Source organism: Micromys minutus, assembly GCF_963924665.1.
Source record: "Micromys minutus genome assembly, chromosome: 21".
Classification (NCBI taxonomy): Eukaryota; Metazoa; Chordata; class Mammalia; order Rodentia; family Muridae; genus Micromys; species Micromys minutus.
Window position 1 is genome coordinate 37,077,145 of NC_137956.1, and position 16,319 is coordinate 37,093,463.

Sequence of the window (16,319 nt, forward strand, 5' to 3'; positions counted from 1 at the left end):
GCTCTCACAGACAAGCTCAAAGGTTCCACACCCGGATAATTCATTTTACAGTCAAGATCAGTTATCACAGTTTTACATAAGCTTGCATAGCCTGTTTTCCCAATTTTTCAGTTTCCATTTATCTTAGTGATTACTGACCCGGCAAGCAGCTCCGTGTAGACTGATGGGACAGATTTTTATCTTTGTGGGTGGCCTGCTTCCTTTATCCAGATTTTTACCTCACTACTTTTATTTTCTTTAACCTCTTTGTTGACAAAGTCCTATGTAGCCCATGCTGGCCAGAAACTCACTATATAGCCCAGATTTATCCTGAACCTTTTCTCTTTCTTCCTTTTTTTCTTTCTATTTACTTACTTTAAAAAAGAGAGACTTATTTATTTTATATGAGTACACTGTAGCTGTCTTCAGACACACCAGAAGAGGGCATCAGATCACATTACAGATGGTTGTGAGCCACCATGTGGTTGCTGGAAATTGAACTCAGAACCTCTAGAAGAGCAGTCAGTGCTCTTAGCCCCTGAGCCATCTCTCCAGCCCCCTATTTACTTACTTATGAGATAGAATCTAACTATACAAACTAGGATGGCCTTGAATGCAGAGGCCTTTGCTTCCTTAGTGCTGGATTATAGGTATTTTCCAGTACACCTGATTTATGTAGTGCTAAGGGTCGAATCTAAGACTTCACTTGTGTCATGCATGTTAGAATGTCTATCAGCTGAGCCATATCTCCAGCCCAAGGATGTCGCTTGAGTTCTCTCACCGATTTGTGTGTGTGTGTGTGTTATATACATATACTGTGTGTTAGGTTGTGATGTAGAAACCAGAGGTGGATGTCAGCCAGTCAGCCATCGTCCTCTACTAATTTATCTAATTTTGGTTTTTTAAAGTTTTTATTTATTTCAGTTTTATTTATTTATTTATTTATGTCTGAGTGTTTGGTCCACATTTTATGTGCACAATGTCTGTGTCTAATACCAGAAGGCCAGAAGGTGCTGGGAACCAAATTTGGGTCCTATGCAAGAGCAGCTAGAACTCTTAACCACTGAGCCATCTGTCCAGTCCCATTTATCTGTTTTTTAATAACAAGGTCCAGGGCTGGAGAGGTGGTTCTGTAGTTAAAGGGTACTAGCTACTATTCGGCCGTTAGTAAGAGCAATAGGAAAGGCTGTTGGGAATGGAGACAAGTTCATTAGGAATTGGGAAGTTTCTCAGACTGAGCTCCAGTCCTTTAACCACTGGGTCATACTTAGCACATGCGCCTTCTTTTTGAATAACTTTTCTCAGCTCTGCTAGGTCACCACAGTCTCCGCTACTGTATTCCATCCTAAATTCAATCCCTCCTACAACCCCTCACTTTCTCAGCGTTGGGTTCCATCCAGCCACCAGACACCGTGCACCTGATGACTGGTAGATCGGTCCAGACTTCCGCCTGAGAGGAAAGGCCTGAGAATCAAGAACACACACAAATTCACGACCACAAAGCGCGTGCTCATCTACTCTGAGATCACCTCACCGTTACAAACGGGATCGGCCCTCCTAAACCTCCTCGGCGGCAAGCGCACAGTCCCTCCCAGATCCAAGTGCGGATCCGCCCACAGGCCTCCAGGATCGTGGTCTACAAGTGACCACCCACACACCCCTCGGGGCCCCTTCTTGGCTTTGAAGGTGGTAGCGACCCTCCCCTGAGCCATCGGGATCCCGGCGCCCGCTGCGCGCACGCGCGGCACCAATGCCCGCCTCTGCCGGCCTCGCCCTCCGGGGGCGGGGCGCGCTGGGGGCGGGTCCTGCGGCACCGCCCGGGAAGCTGCGCGAGGCTCGGCGTCGTCGCCACATCCTCCAGAGCTCTGGGTCCAGGCGAGCCGAGTCGAGCCGGGCCAGAACCAAGCGGAGAGTTCCGACGGCACGGGCTAGACGAACGCTGAGCCATGGCGCACCAGACCGGCATCCACGGTGAGGGCGGATGGAGGGCGGACAGGGGCTCTGCCGCGCCGGGTCTCCGCGCTTGGTCCCTTCATCCTCCTCTTCCTTGTACCCTCCCGGGAAGCTTCCTGTTCTCTTTTGCAGCCGTGAGTCCCTGGTATGGACACGTCTTGGGGGAGAACAGACTGCTTGCTGTACATAACCGGGAATGGGTGCACATGAATGCACACAGCGAGGGTGGAAGTATCTTGTGTACCCAACTGGGGGCGGATGTGCCTGTGTATACTGATCTGGGTGTTCTTCTTTTTTGGTGGTGGGGTGTACCCGGATGTGCACATCTGGAAAAGTGTACATGGGTGTGCACATGTTCTCTGTATACAGTCCTGTATATGCATATCTGGATGAGACTTGGTTATGCCTCTCCAGGCTTCTTCCTGTGCATGCACTAGTGGCTGGCTTTGGATGCTCTAGGTTCCATCTCAGACATCAGTGTTTTCTGGCAGCATGCACACAAACTGTGGGTGTCTGCATGTGTGCACAGTTCAGGCACACTTCAGTGTGTATTAGCATGGGTGCTTGCATGTTTGTCTTGTGACTGACATGGATTGTGTGTGTGTGTGTGTGTGTGTGTGTGTAGGCTATCCTGACCTGTTCTCCTTTCAGGACCCCCATAACTCTTGCAGACCAGGTTGGACAGAAGCTGGAATAGAGCCCTCCTTCTTAAGTAGAATTTGTCCGAGTTGCACATCTGACCTTGGCCTCTGACTTCTTCCGTTTTCCACTGTGATCTCCCTCTGCTTCAGCCGGGCCTTCAAAGCCCCAAATCCAAGCTGGAAGCAAGGGAAAGGGTCAGGATTCAGACTTTATAGGGGACCTCCTGCCTCCACCCTCATCCACAGGAAGCTTCTACAGCCCAGGGTGTGACACCCACAGCCCCCTCCAGGGCCCAATTTTCTCCTGGGAGAGACTTGTGAAAGAAGCAGTAGCTGGGAGCCAGGTATTATAGCCCTACCTGGTCTCAGTGTCCCCATCTCTTGTGGGCCTGGAAGGGCTGCTTCCCTGGCCAGCAGGGAAGGCCAGGCTGCTTGCCCAGACAGCTTGTTGGTTTGGCCATCAGCCACTCCTACCACCACATCATAATCCCCTGACCAGGCTACCGCCATCGACCAGCCCAACAGCCGGAATCCCGGCTTGCGGTCATAGCCACTTGGTGGATGGACAGCCTCAAGAGGCTCTTCCTGGCCCTGCCCCATCCCCACCATGCTTGTCCTGAGCATACAGGGACCTGCATCAAGCCTGGCCACCTACAGGTGGGCCAGCCTGTCTTGGAGATGGAGGGACAGGTTTCTTGAGTCAGCCCTAGAGTGGGGGAACTGTCAGGGTAAACTGCCTGGCCTACTCCTTCCTTCCTCTTTGTTTAGTCTGAGCTGCTGCCTCCAACTGGGAGGAGGTGCTACAAAGTACCCCCCCCCATACACATACACACACATACAGACCCTGTGGCCAAGGTTCTGCCTTATCCATTCCCTATGAAGTGAGACAGGCCTGCCCAGGGGAGAGTCTTGAGCTCCTGCCTATGAGGATATATACCTTCTTTTGGGCCTGCTGGAGGTGGCAAGAAAGACCACTGTGGAGGATCAGGTGCCAGCCTTGGCCTGGCCATAGGAGTAGGCCTGTTGACCTCAGAGTTGGGGCCCAAGAGGGACAGTAACCTGAGGCTTGCTAGAGTTGGAGGTGGGCAAGGTGGGGGCGGGGAGGCATGAATCTTTGATGAGGGAGGCTCAGATGTCCCAGGCCTGTCCTCTAGATTATTGATGGTGACTGGGTTGGGGTAGGAAGAGATGTCACTTTCCCTGCTGGCTTTTCAGTTTGCCCTGGTAACAGTAGAAGGGGCTTGTCAGCCTCTCCCTCTGGGGAACTTCTTGGCCTCTCTTTCAAGGTCTAGGCAGGTAGGAGGAGCAAAAAAAAAAAAAAAAAAAAAAACACAGCTCCCTTTAGATTTAAAAAAAAAAAAATTCCAGGAAAGTCCAGCTCCTCAGCTCTTTCTGCCTTTTGCTCCTCACCACAGGCCTTTGCATTTGAGGGAATTAGCCATGTTTTATAAATGAGGTTGAGGTTCAGAGAGGTCAGGGGTCACACAGCTAGGGGTGCTGGGGCCCCCAAAGATCAGGCTTAAAGCTTTAGGTATCTGCACATGGTTAATCAGTTGTGCAAACCCAGTGAGGCCCTGTCCCCTTGTGTACGGAACGGAGCCATGCTTCTGTCCCCAGGGCTTGTTAGGCTCAGGCCCCTGGCAACACAGTGACCTTTGTGCCTTAGGTTCAGGCATAAGGTCACTCTGCAAGGAAAGGGGAGCACCTAAGGACAGCCTTAAGAGATTGTTTACCTAAAGCCCCTCCACCCCGCCCCTAAGCTGCCCATCAGCTGCCCAATCCAAGGCCTATAAATACTCTGTGATCTCAGTTCTCCAACTGTGTTCCTGTCGGGGTTCTTCTGACCCTTGGCAGCCCCAAGGTCACACCCAGAGACTCCAAGCAGGTCTCCTACACACTTGGACTGTGTCTTCCCTCTCTACCACCACTAATGGAGTTGAGATGACTCATGGTCCTCCAGCTCTGGCCATAGTCCTCACCTTGGCACTGTGTCCTTGGTCATTAGTCACCTCCCACTTCTGATGCCCAAATTCCAAGATGGAGTCTCCCTCCTAGGCACCACTCCTTCCTTACTGCCTGGAGGCTGAGGCTTTATTGACTCTTGATAGGGCTATGTTGGGGCTGGTGGACCCTCTTTTGGTACAAATCGACTGGGGGTTTGAACTACGAGTGCATTCGTGTGATGTGTAAATGCGTGTGTGTGTGCATGTGTCCATTCATGCTTGTGTGTGCTCTTGTATGTATACTTGTGCATGCTTTTTCGTGCAGGTGGTGTGTGTGTGTGTGTGTGTGTGTTTGAATCTCTAAATGAGATTCAATCCTCTTATACTGACCAGCTGAGTGTGTGTTGATTACTGCTGGATCATCCTAGTGTCAGGCGACAAGTGTGTGCCCTTCATTCTGGCAAGCCTGACTTGTCTTAGAAGCTGGTCCATCTTCAAATGGGCTGTCCCATTCCTGCATGTCCTTCCTGTCATCAGAGCTATCCCAGCCAGCAGGCCACCACCTGCCACTCCCGTTAGCTAAATTTGGGAGCTTATGTTCAGTGGCCATCTCAGGTTCCCAGTCACATGGGGAAACCATATTTAACCCACTTCCCAGCCTAGCCACCACCAGACCCCACAGGACAGCAGCAGACCCAAACTCTTCCCTGCCCACTCTGCCTGCTCACCACCAACAACTATGTTTCTTGTGCTTATAGCAACTGAAGAACTAAAGGAATTCTTTGCCAAGGCCCGGGCTGGCTCCATCCGACTTATCAAAGTCGTCATTGAGGACGGTGAGTGTCCCCCACGGGCTGAGGTACGATGGAATGGAGGCTGAACCCAGTCACTCTGGGGATAGGAGAGATGGGTATTCGTTTCTTTCAGACCTCAGTTTCTGCATCTGAGATTGGGATGAGGCCATTCACAGAGGGTCTCATTGGAGTCCTGCAGGTGGGGGTGGTGGATACCATATTGTACACAGTCCTATCCTGTTTCTGTCTGACCTCAGCCTGAGGCTCTGCTGTGCTAGGTAGGTGGTAGGGACCCAGTGAGCCCTATTATATGTATGGTGTGTGTGTGTGTGTGTATGTGTGATGTGTGTGGCATGTATTGTGTTTTGTGAGTGTATGTGGTATGTGTGGTGTCTATGTGGTGTGTATTGTGTGTTGTATGTGTGTGTGGTATGTCTGTGTGGTGTGTGTGTGTGTTGTATGTGTGTGTGGTATGTCTGTGTGGTGTGTGTGTGGGGGGTATGTGTATGTTGTATGTGTGTATGTGTTTGTGGTATGTGTGTTGTATGTTTGTGTGTTGTATGTATGTATATGGTGTGTGTGATATGTGTGTTGTATGTGTGTGTGTATATGGTATGTCTGTATGGTGTGTGTGTACAGTGTGTGTGTTGTATGTGTGTATGTGTTGTATGTGGTATGTGTGTTGTATGTTTGTGTGTATGTAGTATGTATGTGTGGTGTGTGTGGTAGGTGTGCGTTTTGAGGTGTATGTGTGTGAGATGTGTGTGTGTTGTATGTGTGTATGTGATGTGTATGTGGTGTGTGTATATATGGTATGTAATGTACATGATGTGTGTATGTAAGGTTGTGTGTGTGTGTGTGTGTGTGTGTGTGTGTGTGTGTGTGTGTGGTGTGTGTTCAGTCAGCTGGCTGGGCCTGGCTGGGCCTAGCTGGGCTGCTGGCGGTAAGAGGACTAAGATGCTATGAATTTTCCCATGTTTGATGTCCCCAGAATGGGAAGAAAGAGCTTATATCTTGCTCATTCTGAGAGCAGGATAGAGTAACTCCATGTTTGACAGAGCCTTGAGCTGACCCTAGGTTCTTACCGGGTTGGGTTTGGGGCTTGAGCCAAGGCTTGAAGTAGAAATATTTAAGGAGGCAGAGGATCCGTCTGAGTCTGAATTAGGGGTGGGGAGGCTCTCCCCTAACGGGGAGTAGTGTAGAGTCTGGGAGTAGGCGTAGGCCAGACCCTCCAAGGGTTCTTCTAGCCTCCTCAGTAGTCACGCTGTCACGAGCCCTTAGTCACGGACTCCCTGAAAGAGCCTAGTGTCCTATTTACTTTAGCAGGGCCTGGTGGACTCAGAATTCACCACAGGCTTTAGGGCCACAGCTAAGCTGGGCTCTGTCCAGGCTCCCCAAGTCCAGATGTCCTCAGAGGCTGGGTAGGGGTTGTTATGAGAGGTGATGGATAGAGTCTCCTGGGATTCCTCACCCTTAAAGAAACAGTTGAACTCATATGCCCCCATTTTTAGCCCTATTCGTTAACTTCCCAGGTAAGGTACCCCTTGTAGGTGGTTCCCAGAAGCATGGGGGATTTCTAAGTAGACTCACTCTAATTCTGCATTCCAAGTGTTGGTGTATCTGGGAATACCTGGGGTTGGAGGTCTACGATCTATCTGAGTGTGGGTGGAACACCTGATTTTTCTAAAGAAATTCAATTATAGATCTATTTTTTAAACAACCACAACACCAAACAAGTATGTATGCATCATCTGTGTCTGTGTGGAGGTATGTGCTTATGCATGGAGGACTTACGGAGGCCAAAAGAGGACATCAGATCTGCTGGAACTGTAGTCACAGGTAGTTGTAAGCTGCCTGACACGGGTTCTGGGAACCAAACCCGGGTCCTCTGGGAGAATAGCAAGTGCTTTCAGTTGAACTATCTCTCCAGCCCCAAGTCACACTTCTCATATACAGTTCCTACTATAGCTCAGCATAATGGTATATGCCAATAATCTCAGCTTTTGAGAAGGTTGAGACAGGAGGAGGTCAAGTTAGAAGCCAGTCAAAACTATGTAAACTTGTCGCCCAATATAAGAATGAAGCCTTGGGAGGCTCAAAGGAGAGAATCAGAGGTTCAAGGTCATTCTCGGCTGTTTATTATCTTTAAACTCGTGTGTGTGTGTGTGTGTGTGTGTGTGTGTGTGTGTGTGTGTATCAGAGAACAACTTGACCACGTGGATCTCCAGGATTGAACTCACACCCTCAAACTTGGGATAAGCACCTTTACCCTCTGAGATATTACCTGTCCCAAACATTCTGGGACATAAAAATGTGAACAATGGGCTGGAAAGATGGTTCCACAGTCATGAGCACTTGCTGCCCTTAGAGAAGACCCAGATTCTGGTTCCAACATTGACCTGGTGCTTCCCAACTGTATGTAACACCAGTTCTAGGGGATCCTACGCCACCTTCTGACCTCCGTGGGTACCAGACACAGACATTGATGCACAGATGCAAATCTAGGCAAAGCACTCAGAGACCAAGTAAACAAAACCTGAAAAAAGTATGAACAACAAAACGAAGAGTACGAACAGCTTTCAGCCTTCTTCCCAACTTCACCAGCGTAGAGCAGCTACCATTCAACCCTGATTCCCGTCTGAGTTCCGAGTGGGCAGGAAAGGAAGCCAAGGGTGGTGAGGCTGGTGGCTTTGCACGTGGCGTCTCAGGCAGCTAGATTATTTGCCCAGTTCTTCCTCTGGATTGGGCTATGTGGCCAAGTACATGTATGGTGACCAGATGAGGTCTCAACTTGGAACTGTGGTTGGATGACCTACTTGGCCAGAGACACATGGTCGGCCTGTCAGGTTCAGGCTAGCCAGCAAGATGGATCTGGTAAAAGTATTTGCTGCCCAAACCTAACAAACAACCTGAGTCCAGTCTCTGGAACTTACAGTGAACTGAGTCCCAAAAGTTGTCTATACGCCACACACACATTCATCCTCATCATCATGTTGGTTGTTAGCTAAAACCAGTGACCTAACTCCTATATTTCCAGCACCTGAGAAGCTGAGACGGATTGCACATTTGAAGCTACCCTGGGCTATATAGCAAAACTGTATCAAAAATAACCACAAGAGTGTAGGATTTGTGACTCAGTTGGTAGAGTGCTTGACTGGTGTGCACAAGGCCCTGGGTTTGACCCTTAGCACTTCAAAAAGTGGGATCAGTGGGACATGACTAGGATGCCAGCAGTTAGGGGTAGAAAGCTGAGGATCCTGCACTTCTCGGCCTGTCTGGACAGCATGAGATCCGGTCTCAGATAACAAGCAAGCAAAAGAAACCGAGTAGAAGTTGGGCGCGATGGTGCCCACACCAATCCCAGGCCCTCAAGAGGCCGATGCAGGAAGATTTGAGCATCAATTGAGGCCATATAATAAAACCCCGCCTTTTTTAAAAAAAGGAGTTGGCTACTGTTGCTTTTTTACTTTGGAGTAGAGGGCTGGAGCTGGGGTGGCAGCCTCTTGCCTAATTAGCACTTTGTCCTGAGAGGGTTTGGTGGAGCCAGGCGCTGTGTGAGCTGAGAGCAGGAAGTCGTACACAGTTGAGATTGTACCATGCAGCTTCCTGTGTAGGAGTTCCTTAAGAGGACCACATTGTTGCTGGCAGTGAGCACACAGTTAGGTTCCCTTGTGTGCTTGAGTGTGCACAAATGTGTGACTGTACATGATTACAAGTATTTGCAGGTGTGGGGCTGTACAAAGGAAGCCACCCATAGCTGGCACACAGGGCCTAGTTCATTGACTCATTTTCCTCCCTTGGCAATTTGGCTTCATACTTCGGGTCACCGGCAAGTGGGTTGAAGTGGCCAGAAACTCAGAAAAGCTACATCCAGAGAACAGAGGTCCACAGGCGGAGGAGGTGGGATGTGCCACATGGGCTCACCCGGCCTCTGCCCCCAGAGCAGCTCGTGCTGGGTGCCTCGCAGGAGCCAGTGGGACGCTGGGACCAGGACTACGACAGAGCTGTGCTGCCGCTGCTGGATGCCCAAGAGCCCTGCTACCTCCTCTTCCGACTTGATTCGCAGAATGCTCAGGGTTTCGAGTGGCTTTTCCTGGCCTGGTCACCTGACAATTCGCCTGTGAGTCCCTAGCGATAGTTGCATGTCACCCTGCTCCGGGGCCAGTGGGAAGTGGGGAGAACAGACGGGAGACCCTGGCCTAAGGGAAGCAATGTTAGGTTCTGCCCCAAACCCTGCAGAGCCTTGTGGTGGGAGCACGGGCTTCTGTCTATTCAGAGCCTGACTCCGTACTGAGTTTGGGCTGGGTGGAGGCTCCTCCTGCTGGCTAAAGCTGCCTCCTACAGCTTCACTGCGCCCCCTGCTGGGCGCCTGGGCCCAGTGAAATGACCTGATTCCGTGCCCTGCCTCCCTCTTCCGGGTCTCCTGTTGGCTCCTGGAGCAGCAGCCTGGCCCATAGGTCCTCACAGTTTGCCCCATCTCAGGTGCGGCTGAAGATGCTGTATGCAGCCACACGAGCCACAGTTAAGAAGGAGTTCGGAGGCGGCCACATCAAGGATGAGCTCTTCGGGACAGTAAAGGTTAGTCAACCCAAGCCAGGCAGAATGCAGGATGGGGACCAGAGTGAACCATTGTGTGAGGGTCACAGAGCAACTCACTGCCAGGCTCGGGGTGATAGAGGAGGGCTGGGCACAGGGATGTGCTAGAGTTGATACAATGTTTGCCTAGCACACATGCAACCCTGGTTTAGCTCCCAGCACTCAGGAAGTGGAGATTGGCAATTCAAGGTCACTGTTGGCAGTGTAGTGAGTTTGGGGCTAGCTTGAATGCTACATACAATTCTGTCTCCAATAAAAGAAATGGGAGGATGGAGAGACTGGGAGCTGTAGGCTGAGGTGCACAGCAGACTTCTGTCTGCCTGCCCGCCTGCCCCGGGTATCCACTTACACCTCTGAGCCTGCCCCACAGGATGACCTGTCCTTGGCTGGGTACCAGAAGCACCTGTCATCCTGTGCTGCACCTGCCCCACTGACCTCAGCCGAGAGGGAGCTCCAGCAGATCCGAATCAATGAGGTGTGTGTGCAGGAGTGTGGGCTGGGAGACCGTAAACTTGGTAGGCTGCAATGTGACTAGGTAAAGCTTTTCTTCATGGCTGCCCCACTCCCCAGGTAAAGACGGAGATCAGCGTGGAAAGTAAGCACCAGACCCTGCAGGGCCTGGCCTTCCCCCTGCAGCCTGAGGCCCAGCGGGCACTTCAGCAACTCAAGCAGAAGACAGTCAACTATATCCAGATGGTGGGTACACAGTCATGGTGTCCAGCACAAACAAACCAGGCACCGTGGCGGACTCCAACTTCCTGGTTATGTGTATTCACAAACGGGCAGAGTTCTGTCCCCATCTCCTGGGCTGTTCTGCTAATCCACGCTGTTCTTAGACTTGGAATGAAGCTCAGTTGGTAGGGCGTTTGCCTGGCACACACCAGGCTCTATTTGACTCTCAGCAGCAGCACAAAAAGTCGGGTGTGGTGGCACACACCTGTAATCTCTGCGTTCGGGAGGCAGAGGCAGGAGGATCAGAAACTCAAAAGTCATCCATACATAGTGTGTTCAAAGTCAACTTAATCTATACTAGACCGTGTTTCTATTTCTTCTTTTTAAAATAAAAATTAAGCCAGGCATGGTTGTGCATGCCTTTAACCCCAGCATTCAAGGGGCAGAGGCAGGAGAATCTTTGGGTTCGGGGACAGCTTGGTCTATAAAACGAGTTTTAGGGCTACACAGAAAAATCCTGTCTTGGGGGGAGAAAAAGAACATTAAAAAAAAATACTAGTCTCTTCTCCTCTGCCTGTCCCTGGGTGTTGACCACAATAGGTACCCTATAAGCATGCGGCCCTCTAGGCCTTTCTAACACATAGACCCCACGGTTTACACTGGTCCTCAGGACTGACCCTGTTCTATCCCAGAGTACCTCTGTGGCTCCTTTGATTTATCTTTTTCCCAGGTAGAGTTCTTATCTCCCCCTGTCCAAGAAGAATGGCTTTCCCTTCCAAACACTTCCCTGGGGCTCCGCCTTTGAGAGTAGACCTGTGGCAATGCCTTGCTGAGGTCAATGCCCCTCTGTGCCACCTCAGACAGGGGTCTTAGTGGAAGCCTTTTTTATCAGAATCCTCAAAGGGACAGGGTTGGGGCCAGACCTGGAAGGACTTTTATAATAACCCCTGTAGTCCAAGGTCCAGCCTTGAAAAGGAGACCCCAGGAATAGGAACCCTAAACACTCTTGCCCACCAACCAGTCCTGCTCCCTAATGGGTACAGTGGCGCCCTCACACCTCCCCTGCTCCTCCTCAGAAGCTGGACCTGGAACGGGAGACCATCGAGCTGGTGCACACAGATCCCACAAATGTGGCCCAGCTGCCCTCACGGGTCCCCCGAGATGCTGCCCGCTACCACTTCTTCCTGTACAAGCATACCCATGAGGGCGACCCCCTCGAATCTGTGGGTGAGTAGCTGTGACAGGGACTGGGCAGGGAACAAGCCACTGCTTGGGCCTGCTATGGGAGGTCTGCAGGTGGTCCAGCCTGCGTGGGCTCACCGCCTGTCTCCTACAGTGTTCATCTACTCCATGCCGGGGTACAAGTGCAGTATTAAGGAGCGCATGCTCTACTCCAGCTGCAAGAGCCGCCTCCTTGACTCTGTAGAGCAAGACTTCCAGCTGGAGATAGCTAAGAAGGTACAGCCTGTTCCCAGGGCCCCATCACCCCACTCTGTGTGGGGCACTGGAGCCCTACATCCGTGCACGACTCATTGCTGCAATATTGGATGGGTGGAAACCCTAAGGTCCAGAGCAACCCAAGGCACACATAAGCCCAAGCCTTGGCCTCCTTGCCACCTCCTTTTCCTAGGCCTGGTGGGGAGGGGGCTAGGAGAAGGTGACTCAGGCCATCAGGGTAAACAGACCCTACACTGTAGATCCTGTAGTGACCTAAGAGAAGACAGGTATCAGGGGTGACTCCAGAAATGGGGTTCTCCAAGAGTGGTATGTGTTGGGCCCTCAGCACAGTGATGACTTCTGTCTTGACCCATGCAGATTGAGATCGGCGACGGGGCAGAGCTGACAGCTGAGTTCCTCTACGATGAGGTACATCCTAAGCAGCACGCCTTCAAGCAGGCATTCGCCAAGCCCAAAGGCCCCGGCGGCAAGCGGGGCCACAAGCGCCTCATCCGGGGCCCCGGGGAGAACGGGGAAGACAGCTAGGTGTCTGGACTGGGAACAGGGCCCGGCACGTGGACTGCAGGGTTGCCACCCTGCCACCCCTGCACTTCCTTCCTCCCCGGCCTGGGCTCTAAGGAATTGCTTCCTGTGGAACAGGAGGGCAGGTGGCTGAACACATTTGCTACTTCTGAGGGCCTCTGGACCAGTACTTCGTGACCTTGCCCTGTCACTGTCCCCGGCTCTCACCTGTGTGCACAGGGTGGCTGGGGAACCCCACCCTGGTACAAACCTAGCCTCCAGAAGACCCTATGCTATGGCTCCAGCCCAGTCCAAAAGCCTTTGGCCACAGAGGGTGCGGATGGTTGGCAGGGGCCAGATGTCACAGGAAGGGATGGTTGAATGCTGTATTTTGTAAAGAATAAAATATTTTTAAATCAGTACTGAGCCTGACCCTGGGAACTGGGTGCCTTTCCCTGTTCAGGGGGGATCTGATGGCCTCCTGGCCTCAGGTGTGTGGGAGATGCTTTAAATGAAAGACAGAAGCCCTACCCGTTAGGTTATGAGGACCTGGGCGTCTCTGTTTCCTGTGGTTGCTGTGACAAGTCACCACAAACTCAGTGGCTTAAAAAAAACTGGTGGTTTGAGCCTAACCCGAGCAGCAGAGCAAAACCCTGTTTCAAAAACACAGAAAAAAGCTGCAGATTTATTCTTACAGATCTTGAGGCCACAGTGCACACAGAGCTGGCTCCTGGCAAAGTTTGCAGTATCCTTAACTCTGAACTAGAAGGACCAGATGCTGCTAACCTCTGTTTCCATGGGCTCGTGCCTTGATCTGGAGTCATATTTTCCCATCCTCAACTTTTCTTCTTAATATCTCAAGACAGGGTCTTGTTATGTTACTGTGGCTGAGCTCAAACTCAAACTCTGCAACGCTGGTCACGCCAGCATGCATCGCCGTCATCGTACCTGACTTTGTCTCTGTTTTATTCATTGGTAGGGTGAATTTTTTGGGACAGAATCTCGTACCACAGGCTGGCCTCGAACTGCCTTTGTAGCTGAGGGTAATCTTGAACCTCTATAGGCCTGTGCCACGGTTTATGGAGTATCAGAGATCAAATCCAAGCTTTGAGAGCGCTAAGCAAGCAGTGCTGACTGAGCTACATCCACAGTCCCTGGCTCTGCTTTGTAAGGAACATTTTACCTCCCAAGCTTTTCCTGTTCCCATTTCCCCTGAAATAATGTAGGATTGAGGGAATTAGGAGATAGATCCCTAAGAAGACTTTTTTTTTTTTTTTTTTTGGTCTGTTTTGTTTCTTGAAACAGAATCTTACTATGTAGCCCTGGCTAGCTCCGAGCTATACTGTGTAAACCAGGCTGGCCTCAAAATCATAAGGAGCCTCCTGCCTCCTAAGTAGGAGCCTCCTGCCTCCTAAGTGCTGGGATGAAAGGTATGTGCACTGCACCTAGCTCCCACCTCCCTGGTAAGGGCTCTTCTAGCTGGGGTTTCATGGCGCTGAGGCACTGGGGCTATGGTGGGTTTTCTGGAAACACGTATCTTGGGGTCTGCAGTCCTGTGTCTATTCTTGACCATGTTGTCAGTGCCCTGTACCCCTCTCCAGGCTTATTTTCCTATCCCTAAGGAATGCAGGTCATGAGTGAACAGATGATTCCCTGGTTCATGAAGAGTCCCTTCGCCTCTGGGAAAGTGCCCAAGTTTGACGCTCAGCAGTAGCCAGGGGTCTAGTCTATGCCTCTGAAGAGTAAGACCTCCTGTCGTAGCTGGAGAAACATTCAGCTCCTGGGTGGACACTGTCTTTTTTCCTGGCTCAGGATATTGTCACATTGCAGGACGCCTTCTTAACCCCTATTAAAGCCCCTAGGATTGTGGACAAAAAAGATGGGGCCCTAGCAAAGATTCCACAGGAAACTCAGCCCAAATACTGGTTCTCAGGAGGGCAAGAAGATGGCACAGATGGCTTTCAGGCCACAGAGACAGATACATTATTGGTACCTTGGATCCTGCCTGTTGTGAGTCACTCCAGTGAAGGTCTGGGCAGAGCCAGGAGACTGGTGTAGAACCCTGCCCCTTTCAAGAGAATGGTCATTCATTCATTCATCCATTCTTTCAAACTTCACTCAAAGATACCCAGGCTGCCTATCCAAAGCTGGGTGTTGTGGGCAGTCCATAACCTCAGCCTATACAGAGCAGCACTGCAGACACAAATGGAAGTCTGTATCTTCAGGAAGTCAGCGTTTCCACAGGAGAGTGAGACAGTCTACAACAGAGCAGGAAGGGTGGGTGGGATAGAGTGGTAGCTGTTAAAAGATGTTATGCAGACCGAAAACCTGGCCACAGTGCTCAGGAGAGGCAGATCTGGGCTGGCAGGTTTCTTCACTTCTGAGTCGGGGTTTCACTATGTAACCCAGGCCGCCCTTGAACTCTCCACTCTCCTGTATCACCCTCATTGTGCTGGAAGGATGATGAGTGTGTAGCTGAGGGGTTCATCAGAGGGTCAGGATTGAGGGTGATGGGTGCAGTGTGTAAAGGCAGAAGGCAAATGTGGGGGATTGTGACCTTCCTTCTGCCCAGGGACTGTTAGCCACTGGCTTCAAGGACAAAGGAAAGAGGTTGGGGGTGGGGAGTAGGGTTCAGAGGGTGGTGATATACTGAGCGAATTGACTTCCAGGATCAGCTTCAGTGAGACAGCTCAGCTTTATTGGAGTGAGCAAGGGTTATATATAAGTTTGGGTGGTGGGTAGGGATTTTCAGGGTGAATATACTGTTGGGAATAGGTTTCTCGGCTCAAGTCCAGAGAAACCACACCAAACCAATACGGTTCCAAGTGGAGAAGTTTTAATAGAACACCAGGTGAAGGTGGACTTCTGAACCAGTGTATCATGGGAATGCTTGGCTGTTTCCATGGCGACGGATTCGATGGGTCCCTGTCACCTGTGGGTGGCGCCATCGCTGGGGGTAGGAGCCGTCCTAATGCCAGCATATACATTATTGGCTACGGGCAGAGATACTTCATTTACACAAAGAGGAGTTCCAAGAACCTTCTGGGCAGGTTCTTATCTGGAGAGAGAAAGTTAAACCTGTAATCTGGTCACAGGCTAACCCACTTTCCTCAGAGGATTCTTGGGGTTACAGGTGGGAAGGATTGATTGGTCATAATACGGCACCGAATTATCACACAGTAAGAAGGGCTGATCAGGACTTAGGTAATGCAGCACTTGCAGGAAGCTTCCTGCAGGGTCATCCTCTAGATAAGCCAAGACACCTGTGCTTAGAGACATTCTCCAGAGGTCAGGCAGGGAAGAAAAAGGCCCACTGAGAAAGGGAGTCCTCCATTTTGCCCTGAGCTCAGGAAGCTGTCCTGTCATGGTAAACTACAACCTTAATAGCAGGATTTCCCAACAGGAAATCTGGGGGATAAAACAAGTCCAGGCAGAGGGAAAGAATATGTTCAAAGGCCCCAAAGCAAGAAAGTGCCCAGGTATGTCCAGACAAGAAGCCAGTGTGGCTGTCAACAGAAGGGGGAGAAGCAGAAGTCCAGGGTACACAGGGCTGTGACTACTGCTTGGACAATGACTAGGGCAGTTATGGAGGGATCTGTGTTGCTGGATATTTGATCACACTCTGAACCCTAAGATTGTGAAGAAAAAAAAAAAACTATTTCTAGTTGTGGTGTGGCTCAGCTCTTAGCACACACTCTAATCTCTTTGGCCCAGATACAGACACACCCTTAGTACATACCGTTAATCACAAACAATGAAGGTAAATTAGTTTGTAGAAGGAA

General features: G+C 50.8%; 1 protein-coding gene across 1 annotated transcript; it reads left to right on the forward strand.

The window, feature by feature from the left end:
• Positions 1–1,847: 1,847 nt before the first annotated feature.
• TWF2 (twinfilin actin binding protein 2) lies at positions 1,848–12,959 on the forward strand. Its single transcript, XM_080934541.1, has 9 exons — positions 1,848–1,950; positions 5,275–5,352; positions 9,252–9,430; positions 9,793–9,888; positions 10,277–10,381; positions 10,477–10,602; positions 11,655–11,805; positions 11,915–12,036; positions 12,394–12,959. The coding sequence occupies exons 1-9, from the start codon at positions 1,926–1,928 to the stop codon at positions 12,559–12,561; spliced, it is 1,050 nt and encodes a 349-aa protein (XP_080790667.1). The 5' UTR covers positions 1,848–1,925; the 3' UTR covers positions 12,562–12,959.
• Positions 12,960–16,319: the final 3,360 nt, after the last annotated feature.